The 23,174-nt window shown below is 42.5% G+C and overlaps 1 protein-coding gene across 10 annotated transcripts in view; it reads right to left on the reverse strand.

The window, feature by feature from the left end:
- Window positions 1–23,174, reverse strand: part of ADGRL3 (adhesion G protein-coupled receptor L3) — a 1,158,007-nt gene that overhangs the window by 236,095 nt on the left and 898,738 nt on the right. For all 10 annotated transcript variants that reach the window (XM_069237928.1, XM_069237906.1, XM_069237923.1 and 7 more), the window contains one exon: window positions 21,428–21,490. In XM_069237928.1, the coding sequence (XP_069094029.1) occupies window positions 21,428–21,490 (63 nt within the window). The remainder of the gene's footprint in view (window positions 1–21,427; window positions 21,491–23,174) is intronic.

A 23,174-nucleotide genomic window follows, 5' to 3' on the forward strand; every position in this document is an offset into this window, starting at 1 on the left:
TCAAAGAGAAAATCTAATAGATGTTTTTGGTGGTTTGTAAATCAGGTGGGTGCAACAGAGGTATGGAGTGGGCTGAATCCACTCCGCAGTTTTAGGGTATGTACGTAATATACATGTATGTACATACATTTACTTAGAATGTAGCTCACTCATTTATGCACTCATTATGCTGAAATTGTTGCACAGATCTTGACCTCTTCGACTTACCTTGGACACAGCTGCTATAAATCCACTAACCTTTACAGCAACCGCTGGGTAATTTAGGAGCTGTAATTCTGCAGTTCTGATGAAAATGCCACAATCATTTTTGACATTTAAATTAAAGGAAAACTGTTGGTTTGCACAAGAATAGTACTCCCATAGTTACATTTACAAAGCAGCAGTAGAGGCAAGAGGGCTGATAGGGCAGTCCTTTTCCAAGTACTTTAGAGCAGACAATGGAAGTTGTTAAATTCGGAACTAGACAAACGTTTTCCTTTTCAGTCTTTTCCATTATGTCAAGAAATTGAATGGATCCTTCTACCTTTTTCTTATGTAGATTATTTCTTAAAACACATTTTTGGAATCACTGGTCACCTTTATTTGAGAGTTTCTGTGACAAAAATAATGACTATAATTTAGCAAAATTACTTGCACAATATGACCATTAAAGTAAGTCTGTGTATAATGTTCATACTGTACCTTAATCTCACATAGATACTTATTATTGAGCTACCCTTATAATTGATATGTGCTGTGTGCAATGCGTTACCAATGTTTAAAGTATGATACACAAATTTGATAGTAGGTAGTTCAGAAGAAAGGTGTGCAACCACCTATTCTCACAGCAAATTGTGAAAATGGTCTCTTGATGAAAAGCAAGGTCAAGCATTGACAAAAAGTCAAAAGAGCACTAAGAAGTACAACACACATATGGAAACAGATGTATAAATATAAAGTAATGACAACGTTTTTCACAGGGTAAGTAGCCAAAGCTAAATCAATGTGAGTTCACTAGGTGCACCAGTCTCAAAATGAAGCATGCTTTCTAAAGACTTGTCTTCCGCAGAAAAAAGGTTCCTGAATCCAATACAGTCTCCCATCTCTCCCTCATAAAGACACACGGTGACCGATGTTGCATACTTTGCCTTTATTCAATCATTTAGAATGAATGGCTTGTGAAAACCCTTGAGAAATGATCACAAGGGAAATGATAATCTGTTTATTTAAAAATGAGGACAGTAAGAGATTAACTTAAACCAAGATAACCAAAACTGTGTCCTACATCCATCCTTGCCCTCAGCTATCTTAATTCTACTACAATCTTTTTCTCCATAGTCTACATTCTCCACCCCTACAAAGTAGTTGGAAGTGTAAGACCTATAGATTAGTATCTTTCTTTACTCAATACTCTGCCTGAGCAGTTGGTGGTTAGTCAATGTATCTTCTAAAGCCGTGTAAACTGTGTTTTTCAGATGCTGTCTGTCTTCAAAGGCCTACTTTGGGTAAGTGAAATTCCCCCACTAAAACCCGCACCATACATTCTCTTAAATATACACACCTTGGGACCCTTTGAAATAAGCACCAATCTGTTGAGTGCCATTCAAGTAAGACCTTGTCAGAACAATTGACACATTTATAATATTGTGACCATTACAAAAAGTTTGCTGTTTTCTTTTACTCTCTAAATAAATAAGAATCAGAAACAAAGCTATTTGTTTACTTGAGGTTTAAGTGTTTATGAAGCAGCTGTGCATGACTATTATTTTCCTGGGAAACGTGAACTCAAAAGCAATGCCAACTTGCCAGTGATGCAGTCCACAACACAAGAATGCAAAATAACCATTATTAATGCACTCCATACTTCACCGCTTTTTACTGTCTGGGAATTGTTTGAATCCAATGAAGCAGATGCTCTAGCAGAAGACAAATCGAAATAATGGCTCTGTCTAAGGCAGTTAGAAGAAGACATAAACAGTGAAAAAAGTAAGTCCCATCTTAAAACCCCTAAAGGAAATGTAATATCTTCGAAGCCGGAGGCCAAGTATAATCAAAGTAATAGAAAAGGACAAGTCCCCATATTCCTGCAGATGACTAGATTCTGTATCAGTGATATGCATCACGCTTGCAAGGCTCTTGCCAACCTCCAAACCTTGTGATTTACATTTGCTTCTAAAGATAGGAGTTTTGCTTCAACTTCTAAAACATAAATGTTTGTTTACATTTTCTCAAACTATTCCATCTGAAATCACACCATATCCCCAACTAATTTTGTTTGGTGCCTCCATAAGAGTTTCAGCTTATAATGAATGCCTCACTCATACAGAGACATGTAAGCAGGGTATTTCACTTACGTCCGACATGTTCAAGGGCATCAGCCACTCCTCACTGCATGGTCATTACCAAGCCAGATACCATGAGCTGAAGAAAACAACAAGAAGACAAGCTTCTACCACAGATGCAAGTCACTCCTTCCAATACCCTGCCTTGGAAATAATGTCCTTTCCTACCTAGCGCAGCAAAGTCTATTGTGTCTTTACCTATTTGAGGCGGCATTCCAAGCATGTATGCTGGCTTCCATCAAGTTGAGGGTCGAGCCCTGATGCAAGTAAACATAGCAGAACATTCCACTTTGCAGGAGGAGCCTTCCTAAGAAAGCCATAAAGCCCCCCACACTTAATGTGTCTTCTAGAACAACAAATGTATGTAAATGCACACAGAAAATATATTCTTATGAAGATGGAGGCAACATATCAAGAAGAGGTGGGTGTGGTAGCAGGCTAGAGGGAATTCATGCAATGCAGTAAATGTGGCCATTTCTCCAGAATCCTCTAGTCATGCTGTGACCTGATCCTCCATGGAAAAAGCAGCTCACTAGGGCCTCAAAAACAACGCCAAGTATTGATATGCCTAATGTGGCAAACCTGTCAACAAGCTTATAAACAATGATACTCGAATTTAAGCAGCGGATATCGGAGACATAGCCCAAAAAAATTGGAGACATAAACAACATATGGTAAGAGAGAAAACGGTGTGAAATAATGAACACCAGCCATACTGGTCCGACTAAAAAAAATGGCCGCCCCAGAAATAGCCCTGTGAAACTGTGGAGTATGTACAAGCAGAGGTGCCTTAACCAAACTGATGGAAGTATAGACCAGTTGTGACTGTACATTTTAGTGGAAGCTAGTTTCAGGGTTCAGGCTCAGCTCAATGAATACCAAACAATATTTATCGCTGTTAGGGCAGCAACACAGCGCAAGGCCCCATCTGCGCGCGCACACACACAAATGGACTATCTCTGAAGCAACACTAGGGACAAGGGGAAGGCTGTCGCAGAACATATTCGACTGGAATCACGACACTAATGCAGCCGGCTTCCTAAGTGATCCTTCCGATGGAACACAAATCATATAACCGGATTTATGTTAACCGTGAGTAACGCAGACTGGCACACCTGGGAAGCTGCGTCGCTCTCGGCAGACATGTTCCCTCCCTCGGGAGAGGAGGCACCGTCAAGCAGCTGTCCCCGCTCCACATGAAGCCACGAGGAGATTCGGTCTGAGGTCACCATTACAGGGAAAAACATTTTACCTCGCCATCTGAGCCTTGCCTCCGCACGCAGGAAAAATAATAATATCGTCGTTCTGTGAGCCCGCAACTCTAACCACAATGGCCCACTGCGTCTGAGGAAAACAAACTAGAGAAAATAGCACTTGACATGTGTAATTCTTGGGGAAGGTGCATGTATATTATATTAAAAAAGACTCTAGCACCGAAAAAAGGCTGGGTGCCCTGCAATGCTTGTTCAGAAATAGTGCATTTCATGGCAAATAATTAGATAAGAATACTTTTCATCAAGGTAGAACTTCAGGGCATCTTTCCTAAAAACATTAGCTTTTAATATTTGCTAAAATGCCATTTTAAATGTGCATCGCTGTGAGCCTCTGTGACATGAAAGCAATAACAACAACAAAAAATAGAAAAAAGACTGAAATTAGACTTTCAGCGTATGTGGATACATAAGCCTCTCCCGGAGGAGCGCCAGCTAATTAAACCAGTGTTGGAAAATGCCCACAGTGACAATCCTGCCGGCCTGCGCAAGAGGCATCTAAAATCTAATTTCATTTATCGGAGCAAACAAAATGTGCAATGGCCATATGTTTTGTAGATAAGAGTAAATCTGAAGAAGGTACGACAAAACGGTTTTTTTCCCTCATACCAAGGTGCTGAGAATAACTAAGTCTAAACATTAGTTGTTTATCGCCCTGGTTCTATCAATAGCAGGAGGCTCACCTTAGATTTGACCTCCACGTAGCAACTTTCCCATCCATAAGAAACCAAAAACAGTGCCTCACAATAGCATATATAGTAAATCCCTTCCCTTGTTTCTCTCCAGACCACAAAATTCAAAAAAAGTTACATCGATACTTTCTTACACAATTAGGTAGCATAAATGAGCCACCACCTCTCCTCCCCAAAAAGAATACAGAGCGTTATTATTCTTCAAATACAGGCTAAAGCTCTCTAGAAGCATCTCTGACAATACAACGGTGACCCCCATCAGGGGACATTGTGTTTTTGTCTCAGTTCTTGCATAAGTAACATCCTCGAAGCATAAAATCCAGGGTTTGCTTTTGCGGTTTTGATATGTTGTGAAATGCAACAAAAACATATTGCCTGTCTTAAAGTCGGTTGTGACCTGTGCCGTGTTAATATGAAACTTCCCCTCAAGGCATTGCCAGCAAGGAAATACCAGTCTCTCCCTGGCTATATTAAGTATGGCCCATTTGTATGGGAGTGAAGGGGCAGCAAAATGTAATTTTGCTTAGGGCACCATTCTTTCACTGAATATCTAATCTTTGTTTGCAACATGTTGTGGTAAAATTAGCAAATAGACTCCGTAAATGATAGGTGTACAAGATGTCTTTTTCCACCATGGCTGCTATTTACTGTAGTTCCTTTTGTATCTATCTGCTGACCATTATTACAACTAAAATGTAAATCAGGAGAGGGGAAAACTTGCAGTGTGGCTGGCACTGTAACAAAGAGAGACTCCTCCTTCTCAAGCTGCCCGTCGCTAGCTATTTAAGTGCCCCACACCCACTTTCTGTGTCCATAAGAAAATACGAGCAGCAGGGCTGTCTGTCTACAACCCTCAGCACTGCGAGTCAAGGCTACGTGGAAAAGGGCACGTTAGTCCTCCTACAAGTGTCCAGTCATGTTTTTGGCTTCATGAACTCGGAAGGGTTTAGTTCGATGCAGATGTGCATTCCTTTATGCGTTTAAGTGGTTTGTGTTGTGAACGGGGATATATGATTGTTTTCATTGCGCATGCTTGGTATCAGGGCGCAGTCTATGCTGATTTAAGACACGTACATTTACATCCATGACCTACATCTAAAGGATTCAAGTTTTCTGCCACCGTCTTGACCTTTGTTGACTGAGTGATAGGGTCAAGCAATTTATGAAGCTCGCATCACAGATTTATCTGTCTCTCGGCACAGCTCTGCTCTCAAATGCATCGTTTTCCTCAGAATACTAAAACCTAACACACAGGTGTATAACCAGAAGTGACGTGAGCAAAGGAATCCTATTTCTAAAAAGTACTTGTACTATTAGAGCATGTGTTCTTGACATACCCGGACAAGCTCCTGGGTAGAGACAATGTTGTCTCACAAGTACCAGAACATCATGCCCTAAAGATCTTGGTTACATCTTTTGACTTGTACAGGGGACAATTGGTGGAAAGGGACATTCTACATTTCTGTAGCACACAAGACCGCACTAGGTTGTTCTGGTACTGCACTCACTCAAAACGTGTGGCTGTAAATGTATTCAGAGTGTGCTTTATTATATGAATTAACAACGAGAATTCGTTCTTAATTAGTAAATACATTTAGGGCTGTGCTCTTGCGCGCTTTGGCTCATCTCTGGGGCATGGCAAACACGCACACACACAGAGGACCAAACATACATCAAGGAAACATAAAGGGATAGGGTAACTGTTCCTAGAGGGAGCCTGGGTGGCAATATGGTAACTGGCTCCACCACATGTCTACTTCTTGGGACATAAAGCTGTGAAAAAAGATCACAGGAAGAAAGTGCAACGGGAGGAGGAAAATAGGCCATCTTTAAAGAGAAAGAATTTGAGACGTTGCTTTGCCTTGAAAGATTCGTCTTGGAATGGTCTACTGTTTGTCTATGATGATTCTGTTAATTTTGATGTTGTCGCATTTTCTATATACATGCATCAGATAACAGTCTTATATTTCTGAATTTCTGGTACAACTATTAGTGAGAACTTAAGTTGTTACTTGAACAAATAAAATACGCAACACGATTTCGCTTGTCTCTGGGTGTTTTACGAAAAGGAGGGAAAGGGGATTAGTAGAATAGGGGGAGAGGGTAGCATGCAGGGGAGTTGCACACCGTCAGTAAGAAACTAGGCATATAGATGTGTTTTTCGAGTCTTCATTAAAAATAGTAAACACTCCAATTTGGGCTAATCAGCGAACTGACTAAAATATGGGGTAAACTGCAAGAGAGTAAATTGAGGAGATGTTCGACTTGGAAAAGAATGAGGGCACTGTTTCTGTCGACTGCCCTTAACAAAAAATCCATCTCTTACCATTATCAAGAAAGACATCACGGTTTTTGGCTGACTAGATGAATGTGCTGGATTAATCAAAGAACATATGAAAAGAGAGATGTAAAAGTTAGGTTTTCACATATCTAAGAACGTGTGAGGAGAAAGACAGAGCTCTCAACAGTCAAAAAAAATATTATCTCAAACTTTACTTGCATCATGCAAGGGGGGAAATATTACAGTTGCATCTAGTTAGTTATGAAGAGTGAAAAGTCCCATTCTTCAAAGGAGTTTAAATAGTTCATGGAGGTAAAAATAGGAAAAGCAATTGGAGAGAACTGTAGTCCAGAAATTAATTTTAGAGTAACAGATTGAGCACTTTGCATTTAAAGGCCTTAGTCTCAAAGTGAATAAGAAGAAAGAAATTACAGAGGCTCCCCCAACTTAGGGGAGCCTCCCACTATGGGGGGCAGCAGTGGCCAGTGCCAGCTGTTCATGGCACTGGTGCCTTGCAGGCTCTGAGGCCAGATGAGCTGGATTGGCCAGCCAGGCGCGACCTCTGGAAGCACACACGTCCTTTCTGGAGTTTCAGCTCAGGTGAAGGTCAGCCCCACCCCTTTATAAGCCAGCGTGCGTGGTGAGCGGGCCTCTTTGGTTCCTGCTCGCCGCACAAGTTAGCAGACTCCTTTAGGATTTCCTTTGCTGCGCTTTGTTTTTCTGATTCTTTTCCCCCAAACCTGGATTTTACTGACACCGACTTTACAATTTCCTACTGCAGTTCTGCACTGTGGCTTTGTTCGCCCCCCCATAGTGTCACGGGGGGCCGCACAGGCTTGAGCTTGCTCGCACAACCCAAGTTATTGGTACCCTGGTGGCGGCTCCAGTCGGCACGTGGGGGCCACAACAGGCCATGGAGGTAAGGAGGCTTCAGGGCTACTAGGGGGGCTTTCCTCCCATTTTTCATGGTGTTTTTTATGCAATCAGTGGAGTCCTTTCTTTACTGGCGGTGGCTTTGATTGTGTTGTGGCTGTACAGTGGTTTGTACAGTGAGTTTTTATGGCTTTGACCAGTGTTGGTTAGTATGAGGCTTTAGGGGCAAGTGGGTCTCAATCTGGGGGTATTGTATTATCCTTAGTGGTTTAGTGAAACCCTGGTTGGAGTGTGGCTGCCTGGCAATATAGTGCTCAGCCTGCATACTGGCAGGGAATTTTGCGCCAGTTCCCTTTTATTTTCAGTTGCTCATTAGGACCCAGGAGTGTTGAATACATCAGTTCTCTGTGCTACTGTTATGTCCATAGACAGGATGGATGGGAATCCAATGAAGTTTTCAAAGCGTGCACGCATTGGCCTGTATATGGAGGCCTTGATGAGGTGAATGTATGCGATGGATGAGATTCTGGCCTTGCTTCACCCACAGGCCCTGCAAAAGGAGCAAGCAGTGGAGCCAGTGGTGCCTGCGGAGAGGCCAAGGAGACCAGGGGTGGCACCCCAGGTGGAAGTTACCCCAGTAAAGAAGTGTGTGCGCTGACAGGTACCTAGAAAAGAAGGGGGTTCAAGGGCAGGTGTTGCTGCTGGTGTCCCACCCGTGAGCAGTGTAGGTGAAAGCTGGGCGCAAGGGACCCTTTGTACCTTGACGGTTCTAGCAACTAGTAATAGCATTGTCCAGGATGGCAAAAGTTTTATTGTATTTACGTTCACACCCACTGGGGGCACAGAGCAGCCAGATCTGTTCACAAATTTAGCCAGTGTTTTGCCTAAGATTTCCAAGTAACAATTTTCTCTGGGCATTTGATGAGGGGCACTTTGGCCAATATAGCTGAAGGTGACAATGTGGAAAGGGCCTGGAGGCTGTTGGCCCACCTTGAGGACATAGGGGGCAGCTGGTCAAGTGCAGGAGGCTAGTTCTCAAGTTGGGGCAAGTGTGGGAATGGCACAGGCTGAACCAGGGCCACAGGAGTCAGCAGGGGGCAGTCCTCCGAGCTCAACCAGTGTTCAGAAAGTAGTTCAGGCACCAGTGGAGGCTGCACACCCTCTTCAGGAGACAACAACAACAGGTATGGTGGGCCCTTGCCAAGCATAGGGTTGGGGGTTGTGCGTTCTGAGCATGATCTGCTAGGCAGGTTTGTATCGATGGAAGTTACAAAAAAATTGGAAAGCTATGTATATTGATAGGTGTAAACTGATTGCAAATAGACCCCAACAGGCGGAGAGTAAGCAGTGCAAGGAATGCTTCCACTCTAGGGAGTGTTGTCATTTTCAATACAAGAAGAGGGTGGATAAATGAATAAATAATGAATTGGGGAAATGGTTTCATGATCGTCCATGCAATCATGGCAGAGCATTTTCCAACCTTGGGGGCACAATTGGCATGCTGCCAGAATAGGATTGTGTGTATTCATGATGAGTTCGGAGGCACATTGTGGAGGGATTATGACAAGGAATATAGAAAGATTAAGGCAAGTAGGCCCACACTAGCATGGTATCAAGTTGACATTAACACACGGCTGCCCTTTATGACACCACAAAGGCTAGACGCTGCGCCTAGTCAGCCCTTTCAGCCAGGGACAGGGGCGAGTGGAAGTCCGCGAGGGAGACAAGTAAAGAGTCTTGTTGGGACTTCAGTAGGAGTTCCAGTTCCAGGCCTCCAGGGATGTAAAAGCTCAAACACTGTTGTTACTTTTCCGGTCCCTCATTCAAACTCAGAGATCAAATGTTTTAAAAACTTACAAGACAAAGGCCCCAAGAAGCAGGACTGAGCATTCCCTTCTGGTGAAGGCCCCTTCCCCGGTCAACTGGCAGGCGACAGCACCATGGCTTAATGTTTATAGCAATACAGCAGCAGCACAGTCTTTCTATGAGGGTTATCAGAGTTGGTTTTATGATTCCTGCAGAGGGTTGTGTGTGGGGTCCCATTCTGCAAGAATCAGCAGTCCCTTAAGTCTAACCTAGGCTTCGCTTTCTGGCTACTATCTGTGTACCCAGACGATTTCCATCTGCTGGGCTTTCAGTTTCATGGTGCCTTCTATTTGACAAGGGCATACCCATGGGGTTTTCTGTCTCCTGTGCCTATTTTGAGCAGTTTAGCACCTTCCCTGAGTGAGTATTCTGTCAGAGGTCGGAGCACTGGCAAGTGTTGCACTATTTGGATGACTTCCTTTTTATGGGTGCCCCCAGTACACGAAGTGTGGTGGGGCCCTGCAGACTTTCCAGGAACTGATGTGGATCTTTGACGTACCTCTAGCGCCCGGCAAGACCTGTGGTTCCTGGGGAAAGAATTGGACTCCCTGGCAGGCATCTTCAGGCTCCCCCAAACAAAAGTCAGAGCCTTTACTCAGGCAGGTGTTGAGGGACTGCCTGGCAGTCAAAAAGATAACACTGCATCATCTGCAGGTGGCGGTGGGCCAGCTGAATTTTGCTGTCTGTATCATCCCTATGGGTCACCCATTTTTCGCACTCAATTACTCAGTCCATGTCTGGGTTAAGGCAGAGGCATCTTCATAATCGGCTACTAAGCGAAGGCCACAAGGATATGAGAATCTGGGAGGCATTTTTAAGGGAATTTAATGACACAGTCGTATGACCTCGCCCCACCAGTACTAATGAGGAGATAGAGCTGTTCACGGACTTGGCAGGCATTATAGGTTTCGGCACCATTCTTGGTACTTCCTGGTGTGCTCAGCGCTGGCCTGAGAAGTGGGTGAAGTCTGGTTTGATGGCATACATTGGTTTCCTTGAGCTTTTTCCACCCTGGTGGAGCTTACTATCTGGCCACATCAGTTGTGCAAACAGTTGGTGATGTTCTGGTCCACTAACATGGTGGTGATTGAGTGTATCATACAGCAGGCTGTCAAGAGCAGGATGATCCTGAGGCTTCTAAAACAGATTGTGCTCCTGTGCTTGGAACTGAATGTCATTTTTAAAGCTAAGCATGTGCCAGGTGTATTGAACAATGCAGCGGATGCTCGGTCTCATTTTAAGTTGCAGGCCTTTAGGTCCTACCATCCCGAAGCAGCAGAGTTCCCAAAAACATTCCTGGAGCATCTGTAGAGGCTTGGTGCCCAAGCTTACAGGGAGTCAGTTCAGTGCCAGGAACATGACGGGCCTACGAGAGGGCATGTGTCTCATATCACAAGTTTCATGCGCATGCTGGGGTGGATGGATAGGTTTCACTAGAGTCAGTGATGGCATTTCTGGTGTCCTTAAGGACACTGCAGCTGTTTCATTCTTTGCTAAGATGCTTGGTTACACCAATGGTACCAAATCTTTCATGGTGCAGAGGGCACTAAAGGAATAGCAGCATTTAGAAGGGAAGAGGGTTGATGCCAGGTGCCCTACAGATGTGAAAAAATTGCCAGCCATCCTCGCCAGCTTAGACATCACTTGCAGGATGGTGTGCACTTATTCAGGGCCGCCTTTTCTACAGGGCATTTTGGGTGGGGAAGCTGGTGGCTAAGAATAAGAGGGACGGGAACGGGGGTATCCACTGGGCAGACATTTATTGCCCCAACAGTTCTATGGCGGTCACAGTTTCTTGTTTTAAGACTGACCAGATGGGTAAGAGCGACCATGTGTTACTTCACAGGGCCCCTGACAATGTCTGTTGTCCCTTAGCAAATTTGGAGGCTTTCATTGCCCACCGGCCACTGGGAACGACCAGTCCTCTTTTGGTTCGCAAGAACAGGACACCACTGGCTGGGTTTCAGTTTTCCAAAGTACTTAGCAGGGCACTAAAGGTGGCGGGGCTAGATCCAGAAGAGTAAAGCTTCCATTCCTTCTGAATGGGGGTGGCCATGGCTACAGCGGGGATAGGACAGTGGGCCTGCAGTACAACAATTGGCAGATAGAAGTCTGACGATTACAAGGGCTACATGAGATTGAATCTGTTGTAGGCTATCTTTACTAATCTCTCTCCCTCTTTTCTCCATATTCTCCTGTTGATGCAGGTGGAAGCTGTTTGGAGTGGAGGCAGCTGTGGGTACCTTCATCACCTTCAGCCTACTCAGGAGTGGGAAGTACTACAGAAATTCTGGAATTGGGTCACTCATTCTATTTAGCAGGTGGCTACACAGCCAGGGCAAAGGAAGCAGGGTACCGGCTGGCTTCCTGTGGTCAAGGAGGACTATATTTGGCTCATTTGAGGACAGCCTTGGACAGACTTTTGCCCAGTAGTTTACACTCTCAGGGGTCATAATATTGCTCCTGGGCGGCAATGAGCTGATGGAGGTTGGAAGGAGGAACTTATTTGAACTAATTATTTCAGAGGTTGGATGGCTCGCAAAACAGTTCCCAGAGACTATTATCAATGGTCCATTATGGTGCCCAGGTTAAATTGGTGGGGCGGTAAGCCCATAAGAGCCCTCAACTACTCAGTTAAGAGGTTGAATAACAAGGTTGATAAGCTGTTCAGGTCTGCTAGGTTGTCAACCATACCACATGGGCGAATTTCTTTTTCTTGTAGGATGGGGTTCATTTGTCCAAAGAAGATAATGCAATGTTTCTTGTGAATCAGCTGGCATGGTTGGTGCATCGTCCTCGTGGGGTGGGGCAGATAGTGGGTGAACTATGCTGGCCCGTGGAGAGTGTGGTCATAATTAGTAGGGACATTTTAAAATCCATAGACAGTATCCTTTTACATGAAAGTTAACAACGGTGACACAGGACCCTCTAAGGGGTGTTGGCAGCAAGTCAAAGGAGATTTACAGGGGCACGCGGGTTGTGGACAGTCATTGACACGAGGTCCCTACCATGCAACTACCTGTGCAGGTGCAATTGGCATAAGTTGGGACAGGCCCTTCGGGGGACAAGGAATGTAGGTGTAGGGGGTGCCCGGGGGAGATATTCTAAGGGCAGCCGGGCCACCTGCACTGAAACTCCCGATATAGGAGGACGGATTGTGGGGCCCTCCCTTAAGGATGGACCCATCCATTGTTCTTGGGTGGGGGGTTCTAAGAGGAGGTGTCCCTAAACCAGTCATGATCTCACTCAGAATGTTTTTTTATGTTTTCTCTCTTGGTTGTACAGGAACAAAAACTTACTTTATGATAGGGAACTCCCATGTACTATTATCTCTGTTAAGGCTAGGTCTCAACTATGTGAATAAGAATGTAATTAACATGGGTTACTATGCAATAATGTTTTTGAAATAATGCTTTCTGAAATAATGTTTGTCTGTATGTTTTAATAAATACGGCCAGGGGTTTCAAGGGACATTGGTGACTGCCTACCATATTGATAGTTACAGCCAGAATTACCAGTCGTGCATTATTTGGTCAGAGTATTTATCTTTTTGTGAAGAACATACATTTTTACAGAATGCAAAATCCACAAAGATACAAAGAAGCCACCAGGAAGACCCATCGTGGCTGGCTGCCATCATCCCAGGAACTTATGGGAGAATTTACCATTTGGATTAATCGTAATTGCACCAAGAAAGACAACTATTTTTTTGACACCAAGACTCTGATGTCCAAATTGATTAAAAGAGGCTATCCATGTAGACTGGTTAAAAGATCTCTGAAATGTGCCTGGTATCATGATCGACAAGCCTTCCTCCAGGTCAAAGAGAAAGCTGTTCACTCTCGTATGACTTGTGTTACAACTTTTTGTTCAGATACAAATGGAATTTAAAAGATTATTTTAAAAAATGGCATTTGTTAGCCTCTCTTGATATTCTACCTGAGAAATCATTATTTGCCTTCAAAACGGGAAAAAACTTGAGAGACAGTCTAGTGAGGGCCTACATCGAACCAGAACCACGCACACTGAGTAACATCTAGGGGCTAACACTAAGGGATGGACATTACCTGTGTGGGAACTGCAGTGCTTGTGCTTCCACTAAAATTGTAAAAACATGCTGTCTAATTGAGAGAACTTGGCAGCTGAAACATTTTTCTAATTGTCGTTCTAAAAATGTTATTTATTGTATTAAATGCCCATGTTCTTTGCTTTACATTGGTAAATCAACTTAGGAGGTCAGAAAATGGATTATTCAATAGTAATCACGAATACAGTGTAATGTTGTGAATGCTCGTATGGTTGAACATTACAATATTATGAAACAGGCCCCCAACGATATGCACTGGTTTGTACTTGATGCTAGAAAACCTTTGAAAAGACATGTAAATGTGGACCGCCTGTTTACCATTAAAGAGAACCAATGGATTTGGCTTGCAGATACAGTTGAAAAGGCTCCGAATCAACAGGTGGAATGGCAAATACTGGCAATGTCGTAGATAGACTATCTTGAATGGAACAGTTAATGTGATGTATTCCATATAGAGGGATATGGATCTTAACCGCCTTTCATGGTTCTGTGCCTGCAATTGCGGACACTGAATCGAAATCTAGCAGTTCTACTAGAGAGGGTATGGTCCCTCTCAGGGTTTCCTATTGTGTCCTTTTCTTTCTTATGGTTGGTATGAGGGCTGTGAGTCCCTTTATCTGTACTTTCATTTCTGACACTTAGTTGTATTGGTTGTTGTGGTTGCTGGATAATAATGCCCTGAGAATAATTGGTTGGGTCAACCTTTTCTTTCTGTCTATGGATGAGCTAGACTCTGGGGCTACCTACAGCAGGTTTGTGAAAGTAGATTTTGTATCAGAGACCATTTAGATGGGCCATTATCACATTTAAAGATGGCCGCCACAGTTATTGCATTGGTCATGTGACATGTGACTACCTGAATGCTTTGCAATAGGGAGACAGCTTGTGTATCTTACTAACATGGACTGAGCTGATGGCCCAGATGGATATTGTATTTATTAACTTACTGAAGTCCACCATAATTACAACAGTCTCCAAACTCTGGGAATTAATTAGGCATTTTTACCTTTTTAAGATGGCCACCATAGTCACAGGAATGGTCACATGACTTCCTTATTTAAACTCACCAGGAAGGCCAGCAATGTTTGATTCTAACTTGCATGTGTTGAGCGGAAGCGGATGGAGACAGACGCCACTGGTCTCATATTTAAAAGGTATAGGTACGCTGCAATGGAGGCTGTGTTTTTCTATAGTTTATCTTGCATGACAGTTAAGCAATTTTAATATTTTAATCTTTGTGGATTTATTTACTTGGGCTTGTAGGTGAAGACCCTTTGTGTGTTGCGACAGAGTCTATTTTTGCAACCTGTTGTAAGTAGCAGAATATAGCTATTCTGGTTTGGAGTCTGACACAGTGTAGTTTATGGTGCATGCTTGCTACGTTTTTAAATTATGTTTGGAACTTTCCTTCTCATATAGATGGTGGCTTATACAAGTATCCACACCTGTGTATATGTTTTTTTCTTGGGTTGCACAGGTGGTAATCATGGTGTGACTTGATAGATTGCACATACTGTTTTATAATTAATTTTCCTTATGTGTAGGTATTATTTAACAACACTGAGGGCCTCATTATGACCCTGGCGGGCGGCGGAGGCCGCCCGCCAGGATCCCGCCCTCCAAATTACTGTGCCACGGTCAAAAGACCGCGGCGGGTATTACGAGTTTTCCCCTGGGCTGGCGGGCGGTTCCAGTAAAACCGCCCGCCAGCCCAGGGGAAAACGACCTTCCCACGAGGATGCCGGCTCGTAATCGAGCCGGCGGAGTGGGAAGGTGCTACGGGTGCAGTGGCACCCGTCGCGTATTTCAGTGTCTGCAAGGCAGACACTGAAATACTTTTCGGGGCCCTCTTACGGGGGCCCCTGCCGTGCCCATGCCATTGGCATGGGCACGGCAGGGGCCCCCAGGGGCCCCGCGACCCCCCCTACCGCCATCCTGTTCATGGCGGCTTTCCCGCCATGAACTGGATGGCGGTAGGGGGGGTCAGAATCCCCATGGCTGCGGAGCGCGCTCCGCAGCCATGGAGGATTCCAAAGAGCAGCGGAAAGTCAGCGGGAGACCGCTGACTTTCCGCTTCTGACCGCGGCTGAACCGCCGCGGTCAGAATGCTCATTGGAGCACCGCCAGCCTGTTGGCGGTGCTCCCGTGGTCGGGTGGCCGCCAGGGTCAGAATGACCCTCTGAGTCCTGATGATGTTCTGACAGACCTCTGACTGCCACTGCAGGCCGAAACGTCAACATTACCTTCTCATTTGACAAGCTGAATTGAAAGTCCATGTTATTGCTTGAGCTGGGACTGAAAACCAGGCCATTATTGTGCAGGACTATGTTATGAGTAGGGTTATAACCCCTTCCTGGATCTTCTGTTGGGGTTCAAGCATGTGATCTAGAGGGGTTATATACAGTGTTGTTTATGAAAAGGACATTCGTTGGATTTGTTGTACTTTTTGTTTTACTTCCTGAAACCTTTTGAGTAATATATTGGATTTTAACAGTGCAGAATTGTCTTAATCATTAATTGAAGACTGGATCATATGTACACATACTATACATAAACAATTCCTCTAGGAGCATTTTTAAGTGAGACATCTAAAAAGGTGCATCATAATCTTTCTTGGCCAGAAAGAATGTCCGTATTTTTGTTGTTGTTGAAACAGTTTCACATTAGTGGGATCCCATGTAGAAGCAGAGCATTTCCTACACATTTCAGAACACTGATCATGCATTAGGAGGAATGACTCTGGGGTAGACTAGCTTTAATTGTAGGTGTGGGCGTTGAATAGACGAAAAACAATGACATCTGCTGATTCATGACACCGTGAACTAACAGCAGCAGGAGGAATTGTATGAGACACTGCAAAGGTGGTTATGAAGCTTGCACATTTCGCTTGGAGTAAGTTACTTAAACGTTTAAGTCAACAGACTATCTATCAGATTAGCTGCCTTCATGTGGGAAAAATGGAGTTTCAAAAACACCTTGACAAATATCCAGTCTTGAAGTAGATGTGGGGTCAAGACGTGGTCTGTTGACATTTTTTAAATTAACAAGTCTGAAGCAATGGTTTCATTTATACTGCTCCTTTACTCACTTGTGTTTTTCAGTGAAGATAACATGGAGGAGTTTGTGAATCCATCATGTTCTCTATGGATTACAAGATGAAAACTCATCTTTTTCAAAAGAAAGTAAACTTGAAGCCATAAATAGTATTAATTCAACTTTTCCAAATTAAATTCACGTGGAAGCTATAAATGGTATTTGTATAGGCAGTGGGGTAAAAAACTGTGACAACCTCAAGTACTGATAAAACTTTGATAAGTGATCCTCTAATGCCTAAGTAATCTCCTTCACATCACCCTCACATGTAATGTCACTCTGCTCCACCTTTCCCGGCTATTGAAGTTTAAAGCAGCATTCCCCAAAGCATGTGTTGTGATGCCTTTTTACACTCCACTTTCTTCTCGCACTAAACTTTTACTGTAAAAACAACATATCTCAGGTTCTTAGGAACCGTTCCACTTTTTTGACTCTTCATTTTCAAGAGCATACATGCTTTTACTTTTAAGACACTGCGTCGTGATGAGCTATTTTCTTCTATCGTGTGTAAGTGTAAAAATTAATGGCCTGTTAAACTCAAATCAACACAACATAAGATAATATGGCACGCCATAATATAAGAAAGTGGCTTAACATAACAAGACAACATAACAACCTAGCATAACATGACATGGCATGTAACATAACATTGTGTAATATAATATGTCATAACATAATTTAATAGAATATAATAGAACAGAAAAAAAAGAATACACTAAAACATATACTCATATAAAAAAGTAAACAAAACACTGACTGTTTTTTAAAGTTGCTTGTACCTAGAGCCTGGATAATGATCAGTTTCAGTGATGCATTACTTAAATGTAATTTTATGAGTCCACACAGCCCTTGAATTGGACAGGAAATGAAGGGATTACCAGCCTGGCTGTTGTTTGCTTCCTAAACACGCTAACTTGGTTAAAATCCCTAATCACAGTCAAATTATTTACTTGGCAAGATGTGAGGAGAGAGCTTTCTATTTACTCTTGCCCGGTTGGTGAATGTGTCCTTTGATATCTCGTGTCTGGAGTCTCACATTAATCAGTGCCCAGAAAGAATGAAAAAAAAATGCTTAAATAAATTCTTGTTGGACTAAACTGCGTCAGACTGACTAAAGTAAGTCACTAAACATTAATTGTGAACCAGCGCTCAGGCCCTGATAGGATTACAATTGGAGGCTGATAATGAGAAATGTAATTGTGCTCATAATATTCATAATTCTTGGGAATATTACACAGCATGGACGGGCATGTGCATGGCAACTGCATGAGAGGTATGCCCTCATGTAGAAAAGGCTTGCAAGATAGTCACTCAATGTATAGTCAAGTTGCACAGTGAGCACCGTACCGCAGCACATACAGACCTCATTCACAATGAGTTTCACGTTTCCAGGGAAATACTTTCTGCTTGAAGGCTACTCTCTTGTAAGTGATAGTTACACCAAAAGGGGAGAAATCTCTAAATTTAAGATACCACAAAACCATACCAATGGCAGAATGTGCGCTTTAAACAGTCTGTGACAAAAAAAAGTGAGCATAACACAACTTACAGTACACATACAACGCAATGAGGCACACACTACCTATTTACATGTACAACAGCATAACTGGCACGTGGCCACAAGTCCTCTGTTTTTTTCCTAGAGCATTTTGAATGCTTGAATTTTTAAGGCCATACAAAAAAATTATAAACAAAAAACTGTTACACATCCTGAAAACATTCTGAAAGTAAAGTTGAGGCCTTGGAGCGGCTGGGAATTTTTTTTAGAATATACAAAAAACAAATACCAATTTGGAAAAGGTTTTCTGAATCATTAAATGGGTTAAGCAAACAATAAGGAATACGTATTTGGAAGGGGCGTGTTTAGGGAGTCCCTTTCAAACACTGTTTCCTTATGTTATGTAATGATGTTTTGTTGACCCAAATCTGGTCGCAAAACATTGATGTTTTACCACCAAATCAAAGGAGGTACTGCACCATTTGCAAATAGAAAAGGGTCTTGACGGTACTCATTCCCATTTGTGAAAGTTGACAAAGACGTTTTTTTCAGAGTAGCCAGTGGTCCATGGGAGCATTGCCTACTCCTAAAGCATGTTCATGTAACTTTTCAGCTTTTTTTCAACACATCCTTATTTCCTTTAGGGGAAAAAAAGGCTGCATTAAAAAAAAAATAGCAAGTTGGACCTATGTATAATAACGAGATAGTTCGAACTGTGACCCACTATGATTCTTTATTTTGAGAACAGAACTAAGGGTACACAGGTCGGTTCGCAAACTATCAAGGCACTCGTTAGAAGTCAGCGCGCAAACTGTGACCACATTTACTGATTCTATTTTAGTACATTCCAAATAGGAAATGTTAAATTGAGAATCATTATTAGTTGCAATTTACAATTTATTTTTAATCTTTGAACACGAGGCCCTATAAGCTTTAGAACTGTCGACTCATCAGCCCTTTTCTATTGACTTGTTAATTATACTACCCAACAAAAGTACACTTCTTCTCAGTGACTTTAATCTAAGCACTCCCTTTCCACATTCTTCCTTAGAAGTGGCATTTCATATAAAGACCATCATTAAATGAGGCTTGGCGACTTCAGAAACGTTACAGGTCTTGAAATACAGTATAAAATACTATGGGTGGGGCTCAGTGCTAGGGACTGTCACTTGCTATCAAGCGTACTGTATATCATTTGTAGCCAATCAATCCACAAATGTGCACTGACACATGCACCCACATAGTGCATGCGACATGAATACGTAGCACAGTTAGCAGTCATACATTTGAAAATTGACTTGTAAGTGATGATTCTCAAAGCTGCAATCGTAGCAGTTCCCTTCCTATGAACTGCGAAGCACTTTGATCACATTAAAGGTATAAAAAGGAGACATTCCCATGCATGCAAGTCACAGTAACATACTTTTTTCACTGGTATCACCTATGGGAAATCAAAGGCTTCCAAACATTGGAATTAAATTACTTTCAACTTGTATGATTCCAGTTCTTCTAGAACAGCTGCAGACCTTTTGCAAACATGACATACTTCTTATAATGGAGATGCCATCTCCTCGAGTACCACTAATATCGACATGATTGTGTTTCCAGAAGCATTAGAGCGGTTCTAAATTAGAGCAGATGACAAAATGGGGGAAAAAAATTGCATACCATCTGACAGAATGCTTCTTGCTATTAATGGACCGTTCATTTGCACGGCCCCAGTCCCGCCGGGCCGGTGGACATCAATTATGTATTTGACGTCCAGTATTAGGCGATTACATCTGACATGATGAAGCTCTAATGGATGGTGCTTGCACATTGTTTGGTTATTAAGTGCCCTTTTATTGTCCCTGCAGCAGGTGTGATGGGCGATAGGCTGCACAAATCCGAGAGTCATGCCAAACTAAGGTTTTTTTTTCCCTGATAAAGTGCCATAGGTGCTTATTAATTTAACAGCTTTCCATGATGCTCGTCTGTCTGAGGAATTCAAATACTTATTTGCCCTATAAATATTTGAAATGGAAATGGGCTATAAATTAGTAAAGGCGACTCCCCCTGCACCTGCCCCCATGCAAAAAAATATGTGGACACACAAAGGGTTTGGCCTGGTTAGCGTGGTTAACTATGAACACAAACATCTGCACGCCCGCTTTGTTAAGTAGCCGTTGTCTCAGAAAAAAGAGAGACAAACAACATGGCCTTTACTTCATGTTAGTATTGCCCCATCCTACTGAGTACCATAAAAGGTGGCCACAGTGTCCGGGAGCTGCCACTACTTGCTGTGTCAATGGAAAAGTCCACAAATATCTGAAAACAGAGTTCGATAAATGTAACCTAAAGACCTCTCATAAGAAAATGATCAGTGCAGACAACAGTGCCAGGGTTAAGGTTGACCATGATCGCAGTTTGAGTGAGGATTAAATCAAGGCCAGTTCTGGTCTCTGAAGGCACCCTAGCAGTTATGCGTTGACGTAATGTCTATTGCCAAATCTTTCAAAAAAGAGGTGGGGAGTAAAAGGTCTGCTGGAGTAAAAAAGTGCAAGTATCCTGTAAGAGGTGCAGTGCAAACAAGGTTGTAACCTCAAGTGCTGCACTGATGTGTTTTTATTCCGTTTGGAACATGTCTGCTGTTGCTGTATTTAGGTAGCTCAAAAGCATACATTATCAATCATGCAAACTACAGCAAATCATTCAGTCCCACTGGCTGGTCCCGTGTCTCTTGTTGTGGGTGAACTGTTTTACGCAGTACCCACTTCGGATGTTTCTGGTACTGCCACTCCAGCACCCACATGCATCTATGCAACCCAAACACAATTGAAACAAACAAGTGAGGATAGAAAGATTTAAGACATCTCTGAAGAAGAAAAATACAAATCATGCTGATTCTGAAAGTCGCACCAATCAATTACATTGTGTTACCTTTCTAAATTGTTTTTTCATGGCGGTGGGCTTATGCTGCTTTTTTTCTTTTATTTCGAGGTGGACCTGTGTCATATGTTTATCCTTATAAAATGATTGTTAACGTTTGATGATAGAAACAGCACATTGTTCAGCTCTTTGGTATTGGCGACTGATAGGGGCAGCAGGAAAACTTTGCCCCTGGTGCACTTTGTCCACCCAGGATGGATAAGCTACATTTGCTTCTTTAGAGACTAGAAACTCCAGGTAGAGGAGAGGTGACTTTGTGTACAATTTCAGAGTGATCCTTGTGCAATCTATCACAAATCTGAAGGCCAATGTCACTATGAAGAACAGCAGTCTGGTGTGCTTTACCGAAAATGATGTACTGCAATTTTAGGCTTTTTTGAAGTGCTATTTTCGAAAGAAAAGGCTATAGTGGATGTTAAAACCCATTTGAAAATAAGGAAGCCGCAGCATTTTGCTTCTCACATACATATGTGTTATATACACATAATTAGTTATACATCTTAAGTTTCCTTCTTACCTTTAGATGGCCGTTCCGGTTCCGGATCAAGGTGATTCGGGGGAGGTTTATAGGGAAGTTGTCCTGTAAACAAACACAATGCCACATTTTAGAAAGCAATAATAAGTACAGTCTGCTGAATTCAATGTGAAAATCATATATTCCAAACATGTTACATTCAACAACAAAGAGTCTTAATGAAGAATGAAAGTAAATGTCCTTCTTGGAGGCAATGTAAAAAATCCAGCATGACTTTGTAATACTTAGGGCCAGATTTAGAACTTGGCGGATAGAATACTCCACCACAAACATGACGGATATCCCGTCCACTGTATTACTATCCCCAAAGGAGATAATGGGATCGTAATACAGCAGATGGAATATCCATCACGTTTGTGACAGAATATTCCCCTCCGCCAAGTTCTAAATCAGGCCCTTTGTATTCAACTTTTTTTTGCAAACAATATCCTCTTTTTTAAGATTGTATTCTGTGTTGTGATGACTATATCCTCCTTGTCACATGAGAAAATCTTTTTGAATGACACACTCTTCTGAGTCAGAGCCACATGACATGAATTGCTAAGTCTCATTAATATTTAGTCAAGTCAACAAAGAGTGGGAATGGAGGAAGGGATACAAAGCTCCCTTGGACTTCCACAGGCATCACAATGATATGCCTACAGCTTGCCCTACTTCAGGATGACCAACAGCCTCCCTTTTGCTGTTGAGGGGCTACAGGAAGACCAAAAGGAGGAAAATGTGGCAATTAAGTGGGGATCCTAAAGTCCTAGGTTTTTTGGGTACATAACACCATCATCACGAATCTGGAGACCACCAGCAACAAGGGTACCGTCAGGGACTGTAAAAGGTAACCAGGGATAATAGCTAGTTCCCCTGACACCTCTACCCGAATCCGATGCTCGTCAACCCAGGATTTCATCAATTCTAATTGATAAAACTGACCTTTTTATGATCACATGGTCCCTACATTAAAAATGTTTATAGAACTTCCTGCGGTAGGGTGTGACCTAGTCCCCTTGGGCTAATTTCTGACTAAACAATACAGAATTTAAGAATAAATTACAGCACCTGTTTATAAATCACTATTGGGACCTCACATTCGCATTATGACTCAAATTTTAAAGAACAAGTCTTGAAGTTTATTCCTCCCTTTATTTTGGATTTGAAAGAATGCTTTATGGTTAACCGAATCAATCAAAGGCTGCATCTAGGGTCTATATTTATTCACTATTAAAGCAGTGATCCCTACATCCTAAATGTTCTAAAAATAAGCACCACTAAAGGATCCTTGGGAAGTTCTCTACTCTGGTCTTTGAGTGAGGAATCAGCTGCAAATACTCTCCTGTACTGACTATTATGTGTTCAGGCATTATTATTCTGCTCTACAGCACTGCCTGTTTGTACTGTATAAACACCAGTCTGCTTTCTGGGTTGCAGACTTATCGAAGTTTATCACCAGCTCTATGTAAAGGCCATCTCATTTCAATTTATTAATGCACACTACACCTCTTCTGGTCGAGTGCCTAATTTCTCAGCTTTTTTCCTGTGAGTAGATGTGTATTTCTCTTGATTTAAGTGTCAAATATTCTTGAAATTCCAGGTATGATTAATATACTAATACAATAACAATTTTAATTAATCAGTATGGCTATTTGATACTCGTTTTCTCCTAATGATATCTGTATGTCTTCTGTACCTCATTTTCATGTTTAAAACAGCAAACTAATATTCAATTAATTTGATAAAG

This window comes from Pleurodeles waltl, chromosome 1_2, assembly GCF_031143425.1.
Source record: "Pleurodeles waltl isolate 20211129_DDA chromosome 1_2, aPleWal1.hap1.20221129, whole genome shotgun sequence".
Classification (NCBI taxonomy): Eukaryota; Metazoa; Chordata; class Amphibia; order Caudata; family Salamandridae; genus Pleurodeles; species Pleurodeles waltl.